This window comes from Thalassophryne amazonica, chromosome 9, assembly GCF_902500255.1.
Source record: "Thalassophryne amazonica chromosome 9, fThaAma1.1, whole genome shotgun sequence".
Taxonomy (NCBI): domain Eukaryota; kingdom Metazoa; phylum Chordata; class Actinopteri; order Batrachoidiformes; family Batrachoididae; genus Thalassophryne; species Thalassophryne amazonica.
In genome coordinates this window covers 78,756,624-78,777,224 of record NC_047111.1, presented here as the reverse complement: position 1 = coordinate 78,777,224, position 20,601 = coordinate 78,756,624, and the positions used below count along the sequence as shown (strand labels likewise).

The 20,601-nt window shown below is 42.3% G+C and overlaps 1 protein-coding gene across 4 annotated transcripts in view; it reads left to right on the top strand.

Annotated features, from left to right (window-relative positions):
* LOC117517471 (palmitoyltransferase ZDHHC23-like) overlaps positions 1–19,841 on the top strand; it is a 39,372-nt gene extending 19,531 nt beyond the window's left edge. For 2 of the 4 annotated variants that reach the window (XM_034178502.1, XM_034178503.1), the window contains exons 3-5: positions 3,401–4,030; positions 10,258–10,434; positions 19,350–19,841. In XM_034178502.1, the coding sequence (XP_034034393.1) occupies positions 3,401–4,030; positions 10,258–10,434; positions 19,350–19,623 (1,081 nt within the window). In that variant the 3' untranslated portion in view covers positions 19,624–19,841. The remainder of the gene's footprint in view (positions 1–3,400; positions 4,031–10,257; positions 10,435–19,349) is intronic. The other 2 variants (XM_034178504.1, XM_034178505.1) reach the window with 2 other exon arrangements.
* The last annotated feature ends 760 nt before the right edge of the window (positions 19,842–20,601 follow it).

Below are 20,601 nucleotides of genomic sequence, written 5' to 3'. Positions count from 1 at the left end.
TGTTCAATTGTTTTCAATGAGATGATGGGAAACGTGCTACATCTGGCTATGAGCACAGCAACCACAAACTGTGATGGCACGTCCCATCTTTTAACTTTTGCCACCTGCTGCAGGGACAAGGACTAACTGGGTGTTGTTTTATCTTTAACAAAGAGAAAAAGCAGGCAGAGAGAGATGGATTATTTAAGTGCAGAGAGTCACCCAGTTTTAATCAGGTAAACTGTGTGATATTACAGAGCAAAATTAATATGTAATTAATATGTATGAAAAGTAAAATTTTAACCTTACAAAAAGTTAAATTTTTCAGAACCAGGGCTTCCTGTCTTAATATGACACTGGGCAAAATGCTAAAATGCTGATGGATTTTTCAAGTGAGTGAACACTGAAAACGACTGCACCTCATGTTGTCACATACAATCTGCCACTGCAGACTACCAGGGCTGTGCAAAATTCAGAACTGTATTGTAAAACACTCTTGAATTTCAATTCAGTTCTTGAATTTAAGTTGACTTTTGAACTTCTGAGGTAGCAAATGGGATGAAGAATTCCAATTCTAAATTTCCGAATTGTGCACAGCCCTGCAGACAGAATTTCTGCTTTGACATCCTGCTTTGAATTTGTGCTTTCACAGCTTTTTTAATCTACTGCCAACATGTAAATAGAGCATAAACATGGAGGTTTCCAAAAAGGTGTCACTTGCCAAGATCAGTTCATGATCAAGATTTACATAAACGAAAACGTTAGCTTCACAAATTAGCTGTTAAGCTGAATTATGCCCACTGCTAGCTAAGAGTGCATTTTGGGATAAAGCATCAAAATGGTCAGTATAGTTCTTTAAATTACGAGGTCTATTAGGAAAGTATCCGACCTTATTATTTTTTTCAAAAACCATATGGATTTTAATCACGTGTGATTGCGTCAGACAAGCTTGAACCCTCGTGCGCATGCGTGAGTTTTTCCACGCCTGTCGGTTGCGTCATTCGCCTGTGAGCAGGCTTTGAGTGAGGAGTGGTCCATCCCCCTCGGCGGATTTTCATTGTCAGGAAATGGCGGAATGATTTGGGCTTTTTTTCCATCAGAATTTTTTCAGAAACTGTTAGAGACTGGCAGCTGGAAACCATTAGAAAAATTTATCTGGCTTTCGGTGAAAATTTTACGGGCTTCACAGAGAATAAGGACTGTTACTACAGCTTTAAGGACAGCTTTAAGGACAGCTTTAAGGACGGCTTTAAGGACGCTCGGTGTGCCGCGCTCCGTGCCGCCATCGAGAGCAACAAACCACCAGATCATTTCTAAACGGATGGCTCTGTGGATCCGAGACCGTCATGTGCACTTTCTCTGGTTATCACAAGAGCCGGACATCAGCCATTTTCCGGCAGATTTCACTTTTAACAAGAGATTTTGTCATGGAAAGCCGATGAGGCTTCGTGCGTCACACCCGATTTGCTGATGGAGCGAGACAAAGGAACACCTCCGTTTTGGTCTCACAGGACAGCTTTGAGATGGCGTTCAGACAGCTGTCGGTGGTTTTTCCATCGAGTGATTATCCGAGAAATTGTGGATGTGCCTGGACATGCCAGAACATGTCCCGTGAGGCTTCATCACGGCGTTGCTTTGCGCCATGCAGCACTGCCGCGACGCGCGGAATTCCTCCGCACGTCTGTCTCAATGTGCCGAAAAAGTGCTGATGTCCACGTCTTTTCACAATTCCTGTGCTAGTCAGACGACGTCCCGGATAAAACACAGCATCCAGTTTGGAAATGAACGGCACATTCCACTGTTACAGGAGTTTTTGTCATGGAAAGAGGAGCGGAGGCTTCCCGCATCACGACCGATTTGCTGATGGAGTGAGACAAAGGAACACCTCCGTTTTGGTTTCACAGGATGGCTTTGAGATGGCGTTCAGACAGCTGTCGGTGGTTTTTCCATCGAGTGATTATCCGAGAAATTGTGGATGTGCCTGGACATTCCAGAACATGTCCCGTGAGGCTTCATCACGGCGTTGCTTTGCGCCATGCGGCACCACCGCTATGCGCGGAATTCCTCCGCACATCTGTCTCAATGTACCGAAAAAGTGCTGATGTCCACGTCTTTTCACAATTCCTGTGCTAGTCAGACGACGTCCCGGATATAACACAGTGTCCAGTTTGGAAATGAACGGCACATTCCACTGTTACAGGAGTTTTTGTCATGGAAAGAGAAGCGGAGGCTTCCCGCGTCACGACCGATTTTCTGATGGAGCGAGACAAAGGAACACCTCCGTTTTGGTCTCACAGGACGGCTTTGAGATGGCGTTCAGACAGCTGTCGTGGTTTTTCCATCGAGTGATTATCCGAGAAATTGTGGATGTGCCTGGACATGCCAGAACATGTCCCGTGAGGCTTCATCACGGCGTTGCTGTGCGCCATACGGCACCACCGCGACGCACGAAGCCTCTGCTCCTCTTTCCATGACAAAAACTCCTATAACAGTGGAATGTGCCGTTCATTTCCAAACTGGACACTGTGTTTTATCTGGGACGTCGTCTAACTAGCACAGGAATTGTGAAAAGACGTGGACATCAGCACTTTTTCGGCACATTGAGACAGAAGTGCAGAGGAATTCCGCGCGTCACGGCGGTGCCGCATGGCGCACGGCAACGCCGTGATGAAGCCTCACAGGATATGTTCTGGCATGTCCAGGCACATCCACAATTTCTCGGATAATCACTGATGGAAAAAACACCGACAGCTGTTTGAACGCCATCTCAAAGCCGTCCTGTGAGACCAAAATGGAGGTGTTCCTTTGTCTCGCTCCATCAGCAAATCAGTCGTGATGCGCGAAGCCTCCTCTCGGCTTTCCATGACAAAATCTCTTGTTAAAAGTGAAATCTGCCAGAAAATGGCTGATGTCCAGCTCTTGTGATAACCAGAGAAAGTGCACACGATGGTCGCAAGCACGGCGCGCCGAGCGTCCTTAAAGCCGTCTTTAAAGCCGTCCTTAAAGCTGTAGTAACATTCCTTATTCTCTGTAAAGCCCGTAAAATTTTCACCGAAAGCCAGATAAATTTTTCGAATGGTTTCCAGCTGCCAGTCTCTAACAGTTTCTGAAAAAATTCTGATGGAAAAAAGCCCAAATCATTCCGCCATTTCCTGACAATGAAAATCCGCCGAGGGGGTGGACCACTCCTCACTCAAAGCCTGCTCACAGGCGAATGACGCAACCGACAGGCGTGGAAAAACTCATGCATGCGCACGAGGGTTCAAGCTTGTCTGACACAATCACACCTGATTCAAATCCATATGGTTTTTGAAAAAAATAATAAGGTCGGATACTTTTCTAATAGACCTCGTATTTATAGCACAGGCCTATGAGGTGAAATTAACAACTAATGTTGGAAGTTCTTTGTGTCCTCTTGTAGGTGGCTAAAAGGCAAACAACCTAAATATGGATGTCAGTCTCCTGTGTTTGGTGCAATGATCGACAACATGGAGCTTTCCATGATTCCGGTACTGGTGTCACTGCCGCTCCTGATGCGGGTTGCGGCGCTGCACTACCTTCTGGGTATCATTGTTCTTACAGCTCTGCCCGGTCTGATGTTGTGGTACTACTATGCCACCCACCGAAAGAGGAAACGCACTATCTTCTTCCTGACGCTCCTGCTCTACTCCCTGGCGTACATGTATTATCTCTTCATCACAGAGATTGTGCCTCGTGAGGATGTTAGTCAGCTGCAGGTGTGCACTGTGACCACTGGGGTGGTTCTCACCCTCGCCTTGCTTATTCGCACCAAGAAGGGCCCAGGTTTTGTGACTGCATCCTTGTACGAGGCCCACTGTCAGAGCCGGGAGGCGCACAAAGACCCAGTCTACCTTAACGGATCTGTCCAATCAGTGGTGTCTTCCTTGAATACTGTAGCAGAGGTGAGGAAGCAGACTTCGGATCCAAAATGGAGCAGGTGTCCTGTGTGCCAAATAATGCGCCCGCCACGGACAGGACACTGTCGAACCTGTGGAGCCTGTGTCCAGCGTTTAGACCACCATTGCATCTGGTGGGTAGGCTCTAATAACATTCAGTACATTACTGATGCTGAAGCCACGTTTTCACAAATAAACCTATCTGACCTACAATTACACATTACACTGAATTCTTGGGTATGACAAACATATTTGTTCAGATTTTTATTTTAATAAGTGATGCAATTTTATAGTTTCACCATAATTAAAACGGTTAAACTGGCCTCTTCAGTTATATTTTTTAGAACAGGAGTGCCCAACCTTGTTTGAACCAAGATCTACATTCAAAGTTGAAAGTGTATCAAGCTCTACCAAGCCATATCGAAAGCCATAGCATTGCCACAGTATATTGTGTACCAATATAATAACATAATTTTTGGCACAAAGATAAAGTTTTAACAACAGTAATAATACATTATTCAAGTAAATGTGCATGGTGCAAAGAATAAGCACAAGTAGGTCTAGGACTCGTAACAACAAATGACGGCATCACCTAATTTGCATAATTGGCAATCCCATCGTCACGTCTTCCAAAGAGGAAGCAGAGACTGGGGACTCAGAGGCGGACTCATCCATTACCGAGGTCGAAGTCACCGAGGTGGTTAGAAAGCTCCTCGGTGGCAAGGCTCCTGGGGTGGATGAAATCCGTCCTGAGTACCTTAAGTCTCTGGATGTTGTGGGACTGTCTTGGCTGACACGCCTCTGCAACATCGCGTGGCGATCGGGGACAGTGCCTCTGGATTGGCAGACCGGAGTGGTGGTACCTCTATTTAAGAAGGGGGACCGGAGGGTGTGTTCCAACTATAGGGGGATCACACTCCTCAGCCTCCCTGGTAAGGTCTATTCCAGAGTACTGGAGAGGAGAATTCGACCAATAGTCGAACCAGGAGGAGCAGTGTGGTTTTCATCCTGGTCGCGGCACACTGGACCAGCTCTACACGCTCCATCGGGTGCTCGAGGGTTCAGGGGAGTTTACCCAACCAGTCCACATGTGTTTTGTGGATCTGGAGAAGGCGTTTGACCGTGTTCCTCGGGGCACCCTGTGGGGAGTGCTCCGGGAGTACGGGGTCCGGGGTCCTTTGCTAAGGGCTATCCGGTCCCTGTACGACCACAGCAGGAGCTTGGTTCGCATTGCCGGTAGTAAGTCAAACCTGTTTCCAGTGCACGTTGGCCTCCGCCAGGACTGCCCTTTGTCATCAGTTCTGTTCATTATTTTTATGGACAGAATTTCTAGGTGCAGCCAGGGTGTAGAGGGGGTCTGGTTTGGGAACCACAGAATCTCGTCTCTGCTGTTTGCGGATGATGTGGTTCTGTTGGCTTCATCAAATCAGGACCTTCAGCGTGCACTGAGGAGGTTTGCAGCCGAGTGTGAAGCATCCGGGATGAAGATCAGCACCTCTAAATCTGAGGCCATGGTTCTCGACCGGAAAAAGGTGCTTTGCCCTCTTCGGGTCGGTGGAGTGTCCTTGCCTCAAGTGGAGGAGTTTAAGTATCTTGGGGTCTTGTTCACGAGTGAGGGATGGATGGAGCGTGAGATCAATAGATGGATCGGTGCAGCATCTGCAGTGATGCGGTCGCTGTATCGGACCGTCGTGGTGAAGAGAGAGCTGAGTAGAGGGGCAAAGCTCTCGATTTACCGATCGATCTACGTTCCGATCCTCACCTATGGTCATGCGATTTGGCTCATGACCGAAAGAACGAGATCGCGAGTACAAGCGGCCGAGATGAGTTTCCTCCACAGGGTGGCTGGGCGCTCCCTTAGAGATAGGGTGAGGAGCTCGGAGTCGAGCCGCTGCTCCTCCACGTCAAAAGGAGTCAGTTGAGATGGCTCGGGCATCTTTTCCGGATGCCCCCTGGAGGCCTCGCTGGAGAGGTGTTCCGAGCACGTCCCATTGGGAGGAGGCCCCGGGGAAGACCCAGGACACGCTGGAGGGACTACATTTCTCAGCTGGCTTGGGAACGCCTTGGGGTTCCCCCGGAGGAGCTGGGGGAGGTGTGTGTGGATCGGGAGGTCTGGGCGGCTTTGCTTGAGCTGCTGCCCCCGTGACCCGACTCCAGATAAAGCGGAAGAAAATGGATGGATGGATGGATGGATGGATGGATGGATGGCTTTTATTTTCTTTAATTTGCACTCTTGACATACCTCTTCCATTCTGTTAAATTTTATTTATTTTTCTTTTCTTCTCCAGGCCTTTTAAGTCGGCACGTGGTTTACGCAGGTTTATATTTGTTCATATTTGCACTGAAAGGCTGCACCTTTACTTTCGTTGTACTAGTTACAATGACAATAAAGAATCTGTATCTATGTGCATGCAAATGTTATTGGTGCTGTAGGAGAGAGGAATAACTTTGTGGGAGGGACAAAAAGTGAGTAAAAAAACACCCTGCATACGAGGTCTGTCCAAAAAGTATTGGACCTTTATATATTTTGCAAAAACCATATGGATTTGAATCACGTGTGATTGCATCAGCCAAGCTTGAACCTTCGTGCACATGTGTGAGTTGTTTCACACCTGTCGGTTGCGTCATTCGCCTGTGAGCAGGCTTTGTGTGAGCAGTGGTCCACCCCTCTCGTCGGATTTTTATTGCGAATAAATGTCTGAACGATTTGGAGCTTTGCTGCATCAATTTTTTCCAGAAACTGTGAGAGACCTCCAGGTGGACACCTTTTCGGAAAATTCTGTTGGCTTTCAGGGACGATTTTATGGGGATTACACAGATTAAGGAGTGCTCCAGCCGGTTTAAAGACGACCCACAGCTGCTGAGAGTGCGCCGTGCTCCAAGCGCCGATCGACAGGCTGAATCAACCAGATAATTTCCAACGTGAAGGCTTTGTTGATCCGGGACATCGTCTGACTTCCACAAAAAAAGGAAGAAGGCGTGGACATCAGCACTTTTTCAGCACATTCCACTGTTAAAGGAGGTTTTTCATGTAAAGAAAAGCGGACGGATGCGCCACCATGCCGTTCATGGCGCGGGACAAAACCACCTCCGTGTGGACGCTCCTCTTTCCATGACAAAAACTCCTGTAACAGTGGAATGTGCCATTCATTTCCAAACTGGACGCTGTGTTTTATCCGGGACGTCCTGTGACTAGCACAGGAATTGCAGAAGACGTGGACATCAGCACTTTTTCGGCACATTGAGAAAGATGTGCGGAGGAATTCCGCGCGTCGTGGTGGAGCCACATGGTGCAAAGCAATGCCGTGATGAAGCCTCACAAGACATCTTCTGGCATGTCCAGCTCATGCACAATTTCTCGGTTAGTCACACGACTGAAAACCCACCGACAGCCGTCTGAAAGCCATCTCAAAGCCGTTCTGTGAGACCAACACGGAGGTGGTTTTGTCCCGCGCCATGAACGGCACGGTGGCGCATCCGTCCGCTTTTCTTTCCATGAAAAAAACTTTAACAATGGAATGTGCCGGAAAAGTGCTGATGTCCACGCCTTCTTCCTTTTTTTGTGGAAGTCAAACGACGTCCCGGATCAACCAAAGCCTTCACGTTGGAAATGATCTGGTTGATTCAGCCTGTCGATCGGCGCTTGGAGCGCGGCGCGCTCTCAGCAGCTGTGTGCGGTCTTTAAACCGGCTGGAGCACTCCTTAATCTGTGTAATCCCCATAAAATCGTCCCTGAAAGCCAACAAAATTTTCCGAATGGTGTCCACCTGGAGGTCTCTCACAGTTTCTGGAAAAAACTGATGCAGCAAAGCTCCAAATCGTTCAGACATTCGCAATAAAAATCCGACGAGAGGGGTGGACCACTGCTCACAAAGCCTGCTCACAGGCGAATGACGCAACCGACAGGCGTGAAAAAACTCACGCATGCGCACGAAGGTTCAAGCTTGGCTGATGCAATCACACGTGATTCAAATCCATATGGTTTTTGCAAAAATAAAAAGGTCAGATACTTTTTGGACAGACCTCGTATGTTTAGAAATACAAATTAACTTTCTTCTGTTGATTCTTGGACTTTTAACCGACAAAAGTGGACCCAAAAGAGACACTCTAGCGGAGTTACTTGTTTTTTTTGTTTTTTTTTTTTTTGTTTTTTTTTTCCCCTTTAGTTTAACTTTAATTAACTCACAGTTGTGTGCCTCCTTTCTTCTTCTTCTTCTTCTTCTTCTTCTGCATTTAACAGCAGCCGGCATTATTCTTATTGATGCATTGCTGCCACCTGCTGCATCAGTCCATTATAGCAGCACCGTTCCACTTCAAGATGTTGTGATAATACAGATGAATGAGGAAATGTGAAACTCTTTTGTCGGTTATTCTGTAGCACCTGAAGACATCACTCAAACATGTAGTCTTACGTTTGCAGTTTTAATTACACTAAATCTTGACAAAAACACTAATGGATAACTAATTTATAACTTGCTTACAATTAATGGATAACAATTGGATAGCTGTGCAATGATGGATGTGGCACCAAAATGAAGCAGTGGCACACAGGAAAAGTATGGTTATGGATTGTACGACCCCTGGCAATATTTATGGAATCACCGGACTCGGAGGATGTTCATTCAGTTGTTTAATTTTGTAGAAAAAAAGCAGATCACAGACATGACACAAAACTAAAGTCATTTCAAATGGCAACTTTCTGGCTTTAAGAAACACTATAAGAAATCAGGAAAAATAATTGTGGCAGTCAGTAACAGTTACTTTTTTTAGACCAAGCAGAGGGAAAAAAATATGGACTCACTAAATTCTGAGGAATAAATTATGGAATCACCCTGTAAATTTTCATCCCCAAAACTAACACCTGCATCAAATCAGATCTGCTCGTTAGTCTGCATCTAAAAAGGAGTGATCACACCTTAGAGAGCTGTTGCACCAAGTGGACTGACATGAATTATGGCTCCAACACGGAGATGTCAATTGAAACAAAGGAGAGGATTATCAAACTCTTAAAAGAGGATAAATCATCACGCAATGTTGCAAAAGATGTTGGTTGTTCACAGTCAGCTGTGTCTAAACTCCGGACCAAATACAAACAACATGGGAAGGTTGTTAAAGGCAAACATACTGGTAGACCAAGGAAGACATCAAAGCGTCAAGACAGAAAACTTAAAGCAATATGTCTCAAAAATCGAAAATGCACAACAAAACAAATGAGGAATGAATGGGAGGAAACTGGAGTCAACGTCTGTGACCGAACTGTAAGAAACCGCCTAAAGGAAAATGGGATTTACATACAGAAAGCTAAACGAAAGCCATCATTAACACCTAAACAGAAAAAAACCAAGGTTACAATGGGCTAAGGAAAAGCAATCGTGGACTGTGGATGACTGGATGAAAGTCATATTCAGTGATGAATCTCGAATCTGCATTGGGCAAGGTGATGATGCTGGAACTTTTGTTTGGTTCCGTTCCAATGAGATTTATAAAGAAGACTGCCTGAAGAGAACGTAAATTTCCACAGTCATTGATGATATGGGGCTGCATGTCAGGTAAAGGCACTGGGGAGATGGCTGTCATTACATCATCAATAAATGCACAAGTTTACGTTGATATTTTGGACACTTTTCTTATCCCATCAATTGAAAGGATGTTTGGGGATGATGAAATCATTTTTCAAGATGATAATGCATCTTGCCATAGAGCAACAACTGTGAAAACATTCCTTGCAAAAAGACACATAGGGTCAATGTCATGGCCTGCAAATAGTCCGGATCTTAATCCAATTGAAAATCTTTGGTGGAAGTTGAAGAAAATGATCCATGACAAGGCTTCAACCTGCAAAGCTGATCTGGCAACAGCAATCAGAGAAAGTTGGAGCCAGATTGATGAAGAGTACTGTTTGTCACTCATTAAGTCCATGCCTCAGAGACTGCAAGCTGTTATAAAAGCCAGAGGTGGTGCAACAAAGTGTTCTTTTGTTTTTCATGATTCCATAATTTATTCCTCAGAATTGAGTGAGTCCATATTTTTTCCCTCTGCTTGGTCTAAAAAAGTAACCGTTACTGACTGCCACAATTTTTTTCCTGATTTCTTATAGTGTTTCTGAAAGCCAGAAAGTTGCCATTTGAAATGACTTTAGTTTTGTGTCATGTCTGTGATCTGCTTTTTTTCTACAAAATTAAACAACTGAATGAACATCCTCTGAGGCTGGTGATTCCATAATTTTTGCCAGGGTTGTATTTATTTATTTATTCAAGCTTCCTTTATATTGTTAATTTTGGTAGAATTGGCAGTTTTCAGTCTGACTGAACAATGCTTACCGTATGTGTGTTTTGTGTGTTGTGCATATGTGGTGTGTGAGGTGTTGCAGGATAAACAGCTGTGTGGGAAAAGCCAACCACCGCAGTTTTCTGCTGACCCTATCGGTGTTCTTGTTGACCTCTTTGTATGGGATCACTTTGGTGCTCAGCAGTCTCTGCCCTCACCAGTATCTTGTGACGGCTCTTTTCTACTGTCCCGGTGTCTACAGTCAGTCCAGGTACACAAAATTTAATTTAACTTCATTAATTTCATTTCATTTCATTTATTTCATTTATATAGCGCCAAATCACAACAAAGTTGCCTCAAAGCATTTCACACAAGTAAGGTCTAACCTTACCAGGTGACACTCCATCCATCCATCCATCCATCCATTTTCTTCCGCTTTATCCGGAGTTGGGTCGCGGGGGCAGCAGCTCAAGCAAAGCTGCCCAGACCTCCTGATCCACACACACCTCCCCCAGCTCCTCCGGGGGAACCCCAAGGCGTTCCCAGGCCAGCCGAGAGATGTAGTCCCTCCAGCGTGTCCTGGGTCTTCCCTGGGGCCTCCTCCCAGTGGGACGTGCCCGGAACACCTCTCCAGCGAGGCGTCCAGGGGGCATTCGGAAAAGATGCCCGAGCCACCTCAACTGACTCCTTTCAACGTGGAGGAGCAGCGGCTCGACTCCGACCTCCTCCCGAGTGACCGAGCTCCTCACCCTATCTCTAAGGGAGCGCCCAGCCACCCTGCGGAGGAAACTCATCTCGGCCGCTTGTACTCGCTCCCTCTGATGATTTGAGGAAGAAACCTCAAGCAGACCAGACTCAAAGGGGTGACCCTCTGCTTGGGCCATGCTACACACACAACTGACAAAAAAAACTGACTTAAAAAGCCTATCACAACACAAAGAATACTGCTGCCAGTGGCGGATGTTGGTACTGATTTTTAAGAGGGTGCACCTTCACTTCTTCATGAACCGTAATTTGCTACATGCAGGGCTGCATTACTTTTCAGTAGGTGTACCTCATAAACTGGCAACTGCGCAGCATTGCCACAGTAATTTTGAAAAGTTACTTTATTAGTTACTTTTTACAGTTACATTTTACAGTTACTTTATACAGTTACTTCATTAGCAGCTGCGGACAACTTGTCGGCAGCTGCTGAATGTAACTAATAAAGTAATTAGTAATATAACTTGGTTATTTTAAAAACCAAGTGATGGCTCTTAAAAAGCCATCACTTCACCCAGCTATCTTAGCTAATTATAGGCCAATCTCCAACCTTCCTTTTCTCTCAAAAATTCTTGAAAGGGTAGTTGTAAGACAGCTAACTGATCATCTGCAGAGGAATGGTCTATTTGAAGAGTTTCAGTCAGGGTTTAGAATTCATCATAGTACAGAAACAGCATTAGTGAAGGTTACAAATGATCTTCTTATGGCCTCAGACAGTGTACTCATCTCTGTGCTTGTTCTGTTAGACCTCAGTGCTGCTTTTGATACTGTTGACCATAAAATTTTATTACAGAGATTAGAGCATGCCATAGGTATTAAAGGCACTGCGCTGCGGTGGTTTGAATCATATTTATCTAATAGATTATAATTTGTTCATGTAAACGGGGAATCTTCTTCACAGACTAAGGTTAATTATGGAGTTCCATAAGGTTCTGTGCTAGGACCAATTTTATTCACTTTATACATGCTTCCCTTAGGCAGTATTATTAGACGGCACTGCTTAAATTTTCATTGTTACGCAGATGATACCCAGCTTTATCTATCCATGAAGCCAGAGGACACACACCAATTAGCTAAACTGCAGGATTGTCTTACAGACATAAAGACATGGATGACCTCTAATTTCCTGCTTTTAAACTCAGATAAAACTGAAGTTATTGTACTTAGCCCCACAAATCTTACAAAACATGGTGTCTAACCAGATCCTTACTCTGGATGGCATTACCCTGACCTCTAGTAATACTGTGAGAAATCTTGGAGTCATTTTTGATCAGGATATGTCATTCAATGTGCATATTAAACAAATATGTAGGACTGCTTTTTTGCATTTACGCAATATCTCTAAAATTAGAAAGGTCTTGTCTCAGAGTGATGCTGAAAAACTAATTCATGCATTTATTTCCTCTAGGCTGGACTATTGTAATTCATTATTATCAGGTTGTCCTAAAAGTTCCCTGAAAAGCCTTCAGTTAATTCAAAATGCTGAAGCTAGAGTACTGACGGGGACTAGAAGGAGAGAGCATATCTCACCCATATTGGCCTCTCTTCATTGGCTTCCTGTTAATTCTAGAATAGAATTTAAAATTCTTATTCTTACTTATAAGGTTTTGAATAATCAGGTCCCATCTTATCTTAGGGACCTCATAGTACCATATCACCCCAATAGAGCGCTTCGCTCTCAGACTGCAGGCTTACTTGTAGTTCCTAGGGTTTGTAAGAGTAGAATGGGAGGCAGAGCCTTCAGCTTTCAGGCTCCTCTCCTGTGGAACCAGCTCCCAATTCAGATCAGGGAGACAGACACCCTCTCTACTTTTAAGATTAGGCTTAAAACTTTCCTTTTTGCTAAAGCTTATAGTTAGGGCTGGATCAGGTGACCCTGAACCATCCCTTAGTTATGCTGCTATAGACTTAGACTGCTGGGGGGTTCCCATGATGCACTGAGTGTTTCTTTCTCTTTTGCTCTGTATGCACCACTCTGCATTTAATCATTAGTGACTGATCTCTGCTCCCCTCCACAGCATGTCTTTTTCCTGGTTCTCTCCCTCAGCCCCAACCAGTCCCAGCAGAAGACTGCCCCTCCCTGAGCCTGGTTCTGCTGGAGGTTTCTTCCTGTTAAAAGGGAGTTTTTCCTTCCCACTGTCGCCAAGTGCTTGCTCACAAGGGGTCGTTTTGACCGTTGGGGTTTTTACGTAATTATTGTATGGCCTTGCCTTACAATATAAAGCGCCTTGGGGCAACTGTTTGTTGTGATTTAGCGCTATATAAATAAAATTGATTGATTGATTGATTTTCAAGATTGAGTAAAAATAACTATGTTACTTTGCTGATTAGTTACTCAATCTTAAGAGTAACTAAGTTAGATTACTAATTACCTTAATAGTTACATAGTTACATTACTGTCAGCAGCTGCTAATAAAGTACTGTATAAAGTAACCAAAAAAAGCAACTAAGAAAGTAACTTTTCAAAGTAACTGTGGCAATACTGCAACTGAGTGTATATTTGTAGTAAAATACCGTAACCTTGCTACCCCCCCCCCCCCCACACACACACACACACACACACACACACACTATCACCTGTCATCTGATGACAATATTTAATGCGTTTAACGATCGTAGCATAGGACCGCTGTACACTGTTCAGGCTGCCCTTCACAGAGTGTTAATACTCTGTCAGTCTATAGAGGAGCAAGTCTCATGTATTTGAACTATTCAAAAGCTTCAAAACTCGCCACTTAACAAAACTGTTAAAGTTTGATGAAGTCATTCGGCTGCATTCTGCTAACTACCAACTTTCCTGTTTGTAATTCAGCCTTCAAGACAAGCTGCGATTCAAAGTTTTAGTTCTAAGCTTTCAATACTTCAGAGTGCTTCGGCTTCAAGCTTTGCTTCAAATTATGTGATGTCCTACGTTGATATTGCAACCCCATCTCTTGGCAAGTTTGTGAAGCCATCACAAAAATTAATTTAATGTATTAGTTTGCGATACCGTCATGAAATTGAATATATATTTGTGACAGTGTCAAAAGTTATTTCATGATGGTATCGTGAAATTTGGGGTGACACGGGGGTGTTAGGTTACGGTTAGGTTAAACGGTTAAAAACAGTGATTGAAGGTTGATGGCGTCATGAAAATGTAACACATTTCATGACGGTATCACAAAAAAAGAATTCAGCCAGCAAAACATTTCAATTTAAAGCTTTGAATGGTGCTTTTGCTAATTTTTGCTTCACCTGATGTATAATAATCGCAAAAGCATAGAGACAAAATAAGACCAAAGTAGCTGGAAGTTGGACATGCATAAGAAAGCTGTGGTGGTTGTCAGCGAACCAGTAATTTTTGTGGGTATTAGTGACAGCAGGTGAATGATTTGTCCATCAGCCTCATGTCACATGATTGCGAAAAGTTTACAATCTTTCATAGATTTTGATATGACCAACCGAGCGACCAAACAAGCCTTTTCCCAGAGTGTGAAAAGGCTTGTTCTCACTCACCCAAATAAAATTAAATGATATGAAACACTGAAATGAAGTGTTGGAACACATTGAAATGCATTTGGACACTGACAGGAACTTCTATACTCTGACTCTGAGTAAACCATACTTTTTATGATTTATTAATTATGTTGTGGTGTATTTTCCTTCCCACTGTAGCCAAGTGCTTGCTCACAGGGGGTCGTTTTGACCGTTGGGGTTTTACATAATTATTGTATGGCCTTGCCTTACAATATAAAGCGCCTTGGGGCAACTGTTTGTTGTGATTTGGCGCTATATAAAAAAATTGATTGATTGATTGATATTTCTTTTCTCAATACTTTCAGGGGGCGGCGCCTTACCGCCCTCTAGTGGCCAGCCACCACTGAATGCTCTTTTAGCGTTGGTGAAACTCTTGAAATTATGTTGACAAAAATATTAAAATACAAACTTTCCTGAACTTTTGTAAAAAAAAAAAAGAAAAAAAAAAGAGAGAGAACAACAGTCAACAGTCTTTATGTGAGCAAAATAACTCAAACAGTTTTGATCTAAATCCAACCAAATTTGGTGGGATGTCAACCAAGAACAAAGTCATTTAAATTTAAGAAGAAAAAAGTGATTAAAGTCGAGATAACTTCAAGGTCAGACTCCGGGTTATGACTGTTTTTCTCAAACAGCTGGAATTTATATAACATAGTTAACAATTCAAACTGTTTAACCCTTTTAAACTGTAACAAATCTAATGAACTTTGTCAATACATTAATATATTTGTCCGGGTTACACAGTATGTTGGAAGAGTTGTGTGTTAGTCCAGGATAAAGTGGTTCAGTGTAGAACAGAATTCATCAAATATCTTGGCTACACAGAATCACAAAAAAAAAAGAAAATCAGAAAAAAATACAATATATTTTTGTCAGTTATTTCAGAAAGCAAAATTGTGTATCTTGTAGATCATAAATAAAGTGTTTCAAGCATCTTTTTCATTTTCATTTTGATTATTCCTATCTACAGATCCAAAAGTAGAAAATTTATATCTTAAAATATTAAACTACCCCCCCCCCCCAACAAAAAAGGTTTTATATTACAGAAATGTCAAACTTATGAAAAGTATGTTAATTTGTGTACTCAGTACTTGGATGGGGCTCCTTTTTTTGCACAGTGTGGCGTCACATGGCGGTAGTCAGCCTGCTGCACTGCTGAGGTGTTGGGGAAGCCCAGGTTGCTTTGAGGGCAGCCTTCAGCATATCTGTGTTGTTGGGTCTATTGCCTTGCATCTTCTCCTTGAAATACCCCACAGATAATCTATGGGGTATTGTCTATGGGGCCATTCATACCATGGGACAGTAAAGCAGTTATTAGCATTTTTGGCACTGTGGTCAGGTCCAAAGTCCTGCTGGAAAAGGAAATAAGGATATCCATCAAATTTCTCAACAGATGGAAACATGAAGTGCTCTAAAATCTGCTGATGGACAGTTGCGTTGACTTTGGACTTGATAAAACACAGTGGACCAGCACCAACATATGACATACACTCACTGTTAAACCAAACACTTCATTTGAATACAATAATTAAGTTAATGTAACTCAAACTTTGAAAAAGTTATACTCACTCATTTCCATTAATTAAACTAACTCAAAAATGAATTGTTGTCAGAACAACTCAGTTCCTTTAAGTGCATTTAAAGTTTTGGGGCATTTAAGTGTTGCTGATGTATTTCCAGTGCATTCCATTCACTCATTTTAATTGAGTTTATGTAACGGTGGCCAGCAGGTGTCGCTGTGCCTATGTAGTTAGTGAACCTCACTCCAAACAGCTCAAAAGAATTCTCTGGTCACAAGGCCAGAGCCCTGGGTTTTAACCATCTGGTTAGAGAGTCCGACCATGCCGGAGATCGTGAGTTCGTGTCCCGAGGGGAGTGAATAACAACACAATGCAGAGTCAACAAGTAAACCAAAGAATGCATCAAAAAATCTAATCCAAATGTAATGCAAATTTTTAGTCAGAAATTTGTCATTTTATTGAAAAGTTTAACTAACTATAAACTGCTGTTACTAAAACTTTAACAATTAAATTTTGAAAATTATTTTATTTAAGTTGTCAAACTCAAATGGTTTAAGGAAACTGGTTTCCTCAAATGGTTTGAGTTGAACTAACTCATTGAGTTTTACAGTGCACATATTGTCACTGACTATGGAAACTTCTCACTGGACTTCAAGCAACTTGGATTCTGTGTCCTTTCCACTCTCTTTCAGACTCTGGGAGCTTGATTTCCAAATAAAATGCAAAATTTACTGAGAAAAGGGGACTTTGGACTATTGAGCAGTGGTGTAGTTCTTTTTCTCCTTTCCCACTTCTGACATCGTCTCTGGTTCAGGAGTGATTTGACACCAGGAATGTGACACTTGTAGCTCATTATATGGACATTGTGCGTGGTGGTTTTTGATGCACTGACTCCAGCCTTAGTCCACTATTTGTGAAGCTCCCCCAACATCTTCAGTCAGCTTTGCTTGACAATCTTCTCAAGGCTGTGGTCATCCCTGTTGCTTGTGCATCTTTTCCTACCACACTTTCCCCTTCCAGTCAACTTTCCATGAGTATGTCCATTCAGCAATGACTTTCTGTGACTTACCCTCCTTGTAGAGGGTGTCACTGAGTGTCTTCTGCACAGCTGTCTTCAGCGGTTTCCACATGATTGTGGTTGTGCAGGGGTGGGACGAAGTCACTGTTAGGTCATTCTCAAGTCATGAATCGTCAGGTCTTAAGTCATAATGACCACCAATTGTTTGCAAGCTGACTTGAGACTTGCCAATTCATGACTTGAGAATGACTAGTTAACAGTGACTTCGTCCTACCTCTGTGTTTGTGTGTATTGAACCAGACTGAGAGATTTGTGGTATTTATACTTCACAAATAGTGAATTTCTCAAACTTGAAATAAAATATTCTAATATTTGAGGGCTTTTTTTTCTGGCCTTGCTGTCTGTTTCATTGTTTTTGTTTTGTTGTTATTGTTGTTGCTCTTGTAGGCTATAATTGTCAAAATTAAAACAAAAAATGCAAGAAGCATTTTAGTTTATCTGTAATGAAGCTACAATATATAAAATTTTCACTTTTTGAAAGAAATGACAAAAAATATTGGTCTTTTTCACTATATTCTATTTTTTTAGATGCACCTGTATTATGGTGCCACTGAAATACAAATAATTAATTTGCATGAATCCATGTCAAAATTGTAATGTGCAGGTGTTGCACTATGAGTCTAGTGATGTCTAGTCCTGTTTATAATGTAATACTTTTGTTGTGTTAGTTGCCACATGTGGTGATATGTTATTTTTATTGCCCTCTGTAGTCTGTAATTACCCGTTCCAAAAGACAAAAGCATAGGGACTCCCAGGACCCTGTCTGTCTCTGTCTGTCTGTCTGTCTGACAGTTCACAATAGTGCAAAAAACAGAGGACAGTTTTTTGTGAAATTTTGTGAAATAATGTTTTGTTTTGTTTTGTTTTTTGTTTTTTTTTTTTGTTTTTTGAATGAACAAGTTTTTATTTTATTTCTTTTATCCAGATCACTTTCAAATTGCTTTAACTTTCTCTTTTTGTTTGATCCCGTTGTCTGCATTTTAAAAATCCCCTTTTTTACATCACAAAGCTCTGTACATGATATTACATATACCTTATCACATGTCTGTTTATCAGAGGTGGGACAAAGTCACTATCAAGTCATTCTCTAGTCATCAATCTGCAAGTCCCAAGTCAAGTCTCAAGTCAGCTTGCAAACAATTGGTGGTCATTATGACTTGAGACTTGACTTGGGACTTGCTGATTCATGACTTGAGAGTGACTTGATGGTGACTTTGTTGCACCTCTGCTGTTTATGCATCATGCCCCTATGTATCTGTATCAGACTCGGGCTGATACAGATATTTATCACATATTACAACAAAAATAAAGAACAAGAACCATATAATTATCGTCAACTCCATTTAATAACAATTAATTTACTCACTACACCAGCAACGTTCATTCAACACTTGTGCTAATAATAAATAGCACAACACAGTACGTCTGATCTATATAATCATCAAAATAGTTAAAGAATAATCATACACATGAACGAATAACGTAGGTAAATCATGTATTATGAAGTGTAATTATGGAATGTTCTTATGTATTACTCTAAAAACGAGTGTCCTCTTCACTGACGTCTCACAGCTTCAGTATGAGACTCAAGCTGTGGAATTCTCACTGTTAGGAGGCCAAAACTCTCTCAACCTTGATCAGACATCTTGGTTGAATGAAATGATCTGGATCTTGTATCAGGATCCTGCACTTGTCACCAGGGTAACACAAAATGGGGGGGGGTCATTGATGGGGCTGAGAAATGGGGGCTCCTGATTGGATGAAAAGCAGACTGATACAAAGCCTGGTATTTTCAATGTCTTTTTTTGTATCGCCCTGCACTGAAAAAAGTGAAACACAGTGTACTTCATTCAAAGTACTTATTTACATTGGTCTAATGGAAAATTGTGGTTTCCAGTTTAAATCTGCTGGAATCACTTTACAAAATCATATACATTGTGAGAAACTAAAAAAATTAGCTGTAACAAATTACATCAATTTTTTTAAGTTGATCCAAAGTAGCATTTTTTTTTCCAGTGTGTTTTAAGATTTGTATCGCCCTGATTTTATTGCCACACTTTCCAGGGAAGTAAAATTGATCAGAAAAGTGTCTGATTTATCAGCCCTATTTTTTTCTTGTCATGAGGGCTGATTTATGAGTATAGGGAAGATTTTTGTTGTAATATGTGATAAAAAAAAAAAAAAAAGTGATATTGATGGAAGACCCAAGTTTGAAACTTCTCGTCATTGGTAACACATACAACTGAATGAATTACAGTGATTGTATCGTCTAAGATGTTTCATTTTATTCCTATTCTGCTGTGTTTACAGCACGTCCATTTGCTTCAGCTGTGCTTGGTACAGCAGCATTGTCACAGGAGGACTGCTGTACCTGTTGGTGGCACAAATTCTCAACATCAGCTTCAATGTGACGGAGCGAGAGGCTCAGCTGGCCCTCAGGAACAAGACAGGCCAGAGCCGTCTGTGGGGGCTTGTCATCGATACAGGACATTATTCACGTGGCTTCTACCAGAACTGGGTTGACTTCCTCACCATGGCAGACGCTGCGCTTTCTCCTCAGTCAGACTCTACTGACCTGGTCTAGTTTCACTTCATAGTTTCAGTGAGAACACAGTCTGGCTATCTGCTGTTTGAAGAATCACTTTTCATGTATAATTATTCATTTTGAAAAAAAAAAAAGATTAATTGCAAAATATAATACTCATTTATACATAGACATTTTACGTACACTAAAATTTTGATACAAATTGTGTAAATTGGTGAACAAAAAAATGACTACTGCTGCCACTGTTACTAGCAACAGCAAAAACAACAATTTCCAAACTATATATCAGTTTTTTGTTTTTGTTTGTTTGTTTGTTTTTTGCTAGTTGGAAGGTCCGCTGATTTTCACAGCACTTCACTTTTCCCACATTTTGTTATGTTACACCCTTATCCCAAAATGTAGTAAATTCATTTTTTTCCCCTCTACTCACAACATTCCATAATGACAACATGAAAAAAAGTTTTTTGTTTTTTTTTTTTGTTTTGTTTTGTTTTTTAGCAAATTTAGTAAAAATAAAAATCTTGCTCAATACTTTGTTGATGCACCTTTAGCAGCAATTACACCCTCAGGTCTTCATGAATGTGATGCCACAAGCTCAGTGCACCTATCTCTGGGCAGTTTTGCCCATTCCTCTTTGCAGCACCTCTCAAACTCCATCAGGTTGGATGGAGAGCATTGTTGCACTAAGGAGTGTCTTCCATCTGGCCACTCTACCACACAGGCCTGATTGGTGGATTGCTGATTGCTGCAGAGATGTTGTCCTTCTGGAAGGTTCTCCTCTCTCCACGGAGAAATGCTGGAGCTCTGACAGAGTGACCATTGGGTTCTTGGTCTTCTCCCCCAATTGCTCAGTTTTGACAAGCACAGCTCCAGGAAGAGTCCTGGTGGATCCAAACCTCTTCCATTCATGGAAGATGGAGGCCACTGTGCTCATTAAGACCTTCAAAGCAGCAGATATGTTTCTGTACCCTTGCCCAGATTTGTGCCTTGAGACAATCCTGTCTCAGAGGTCTACAG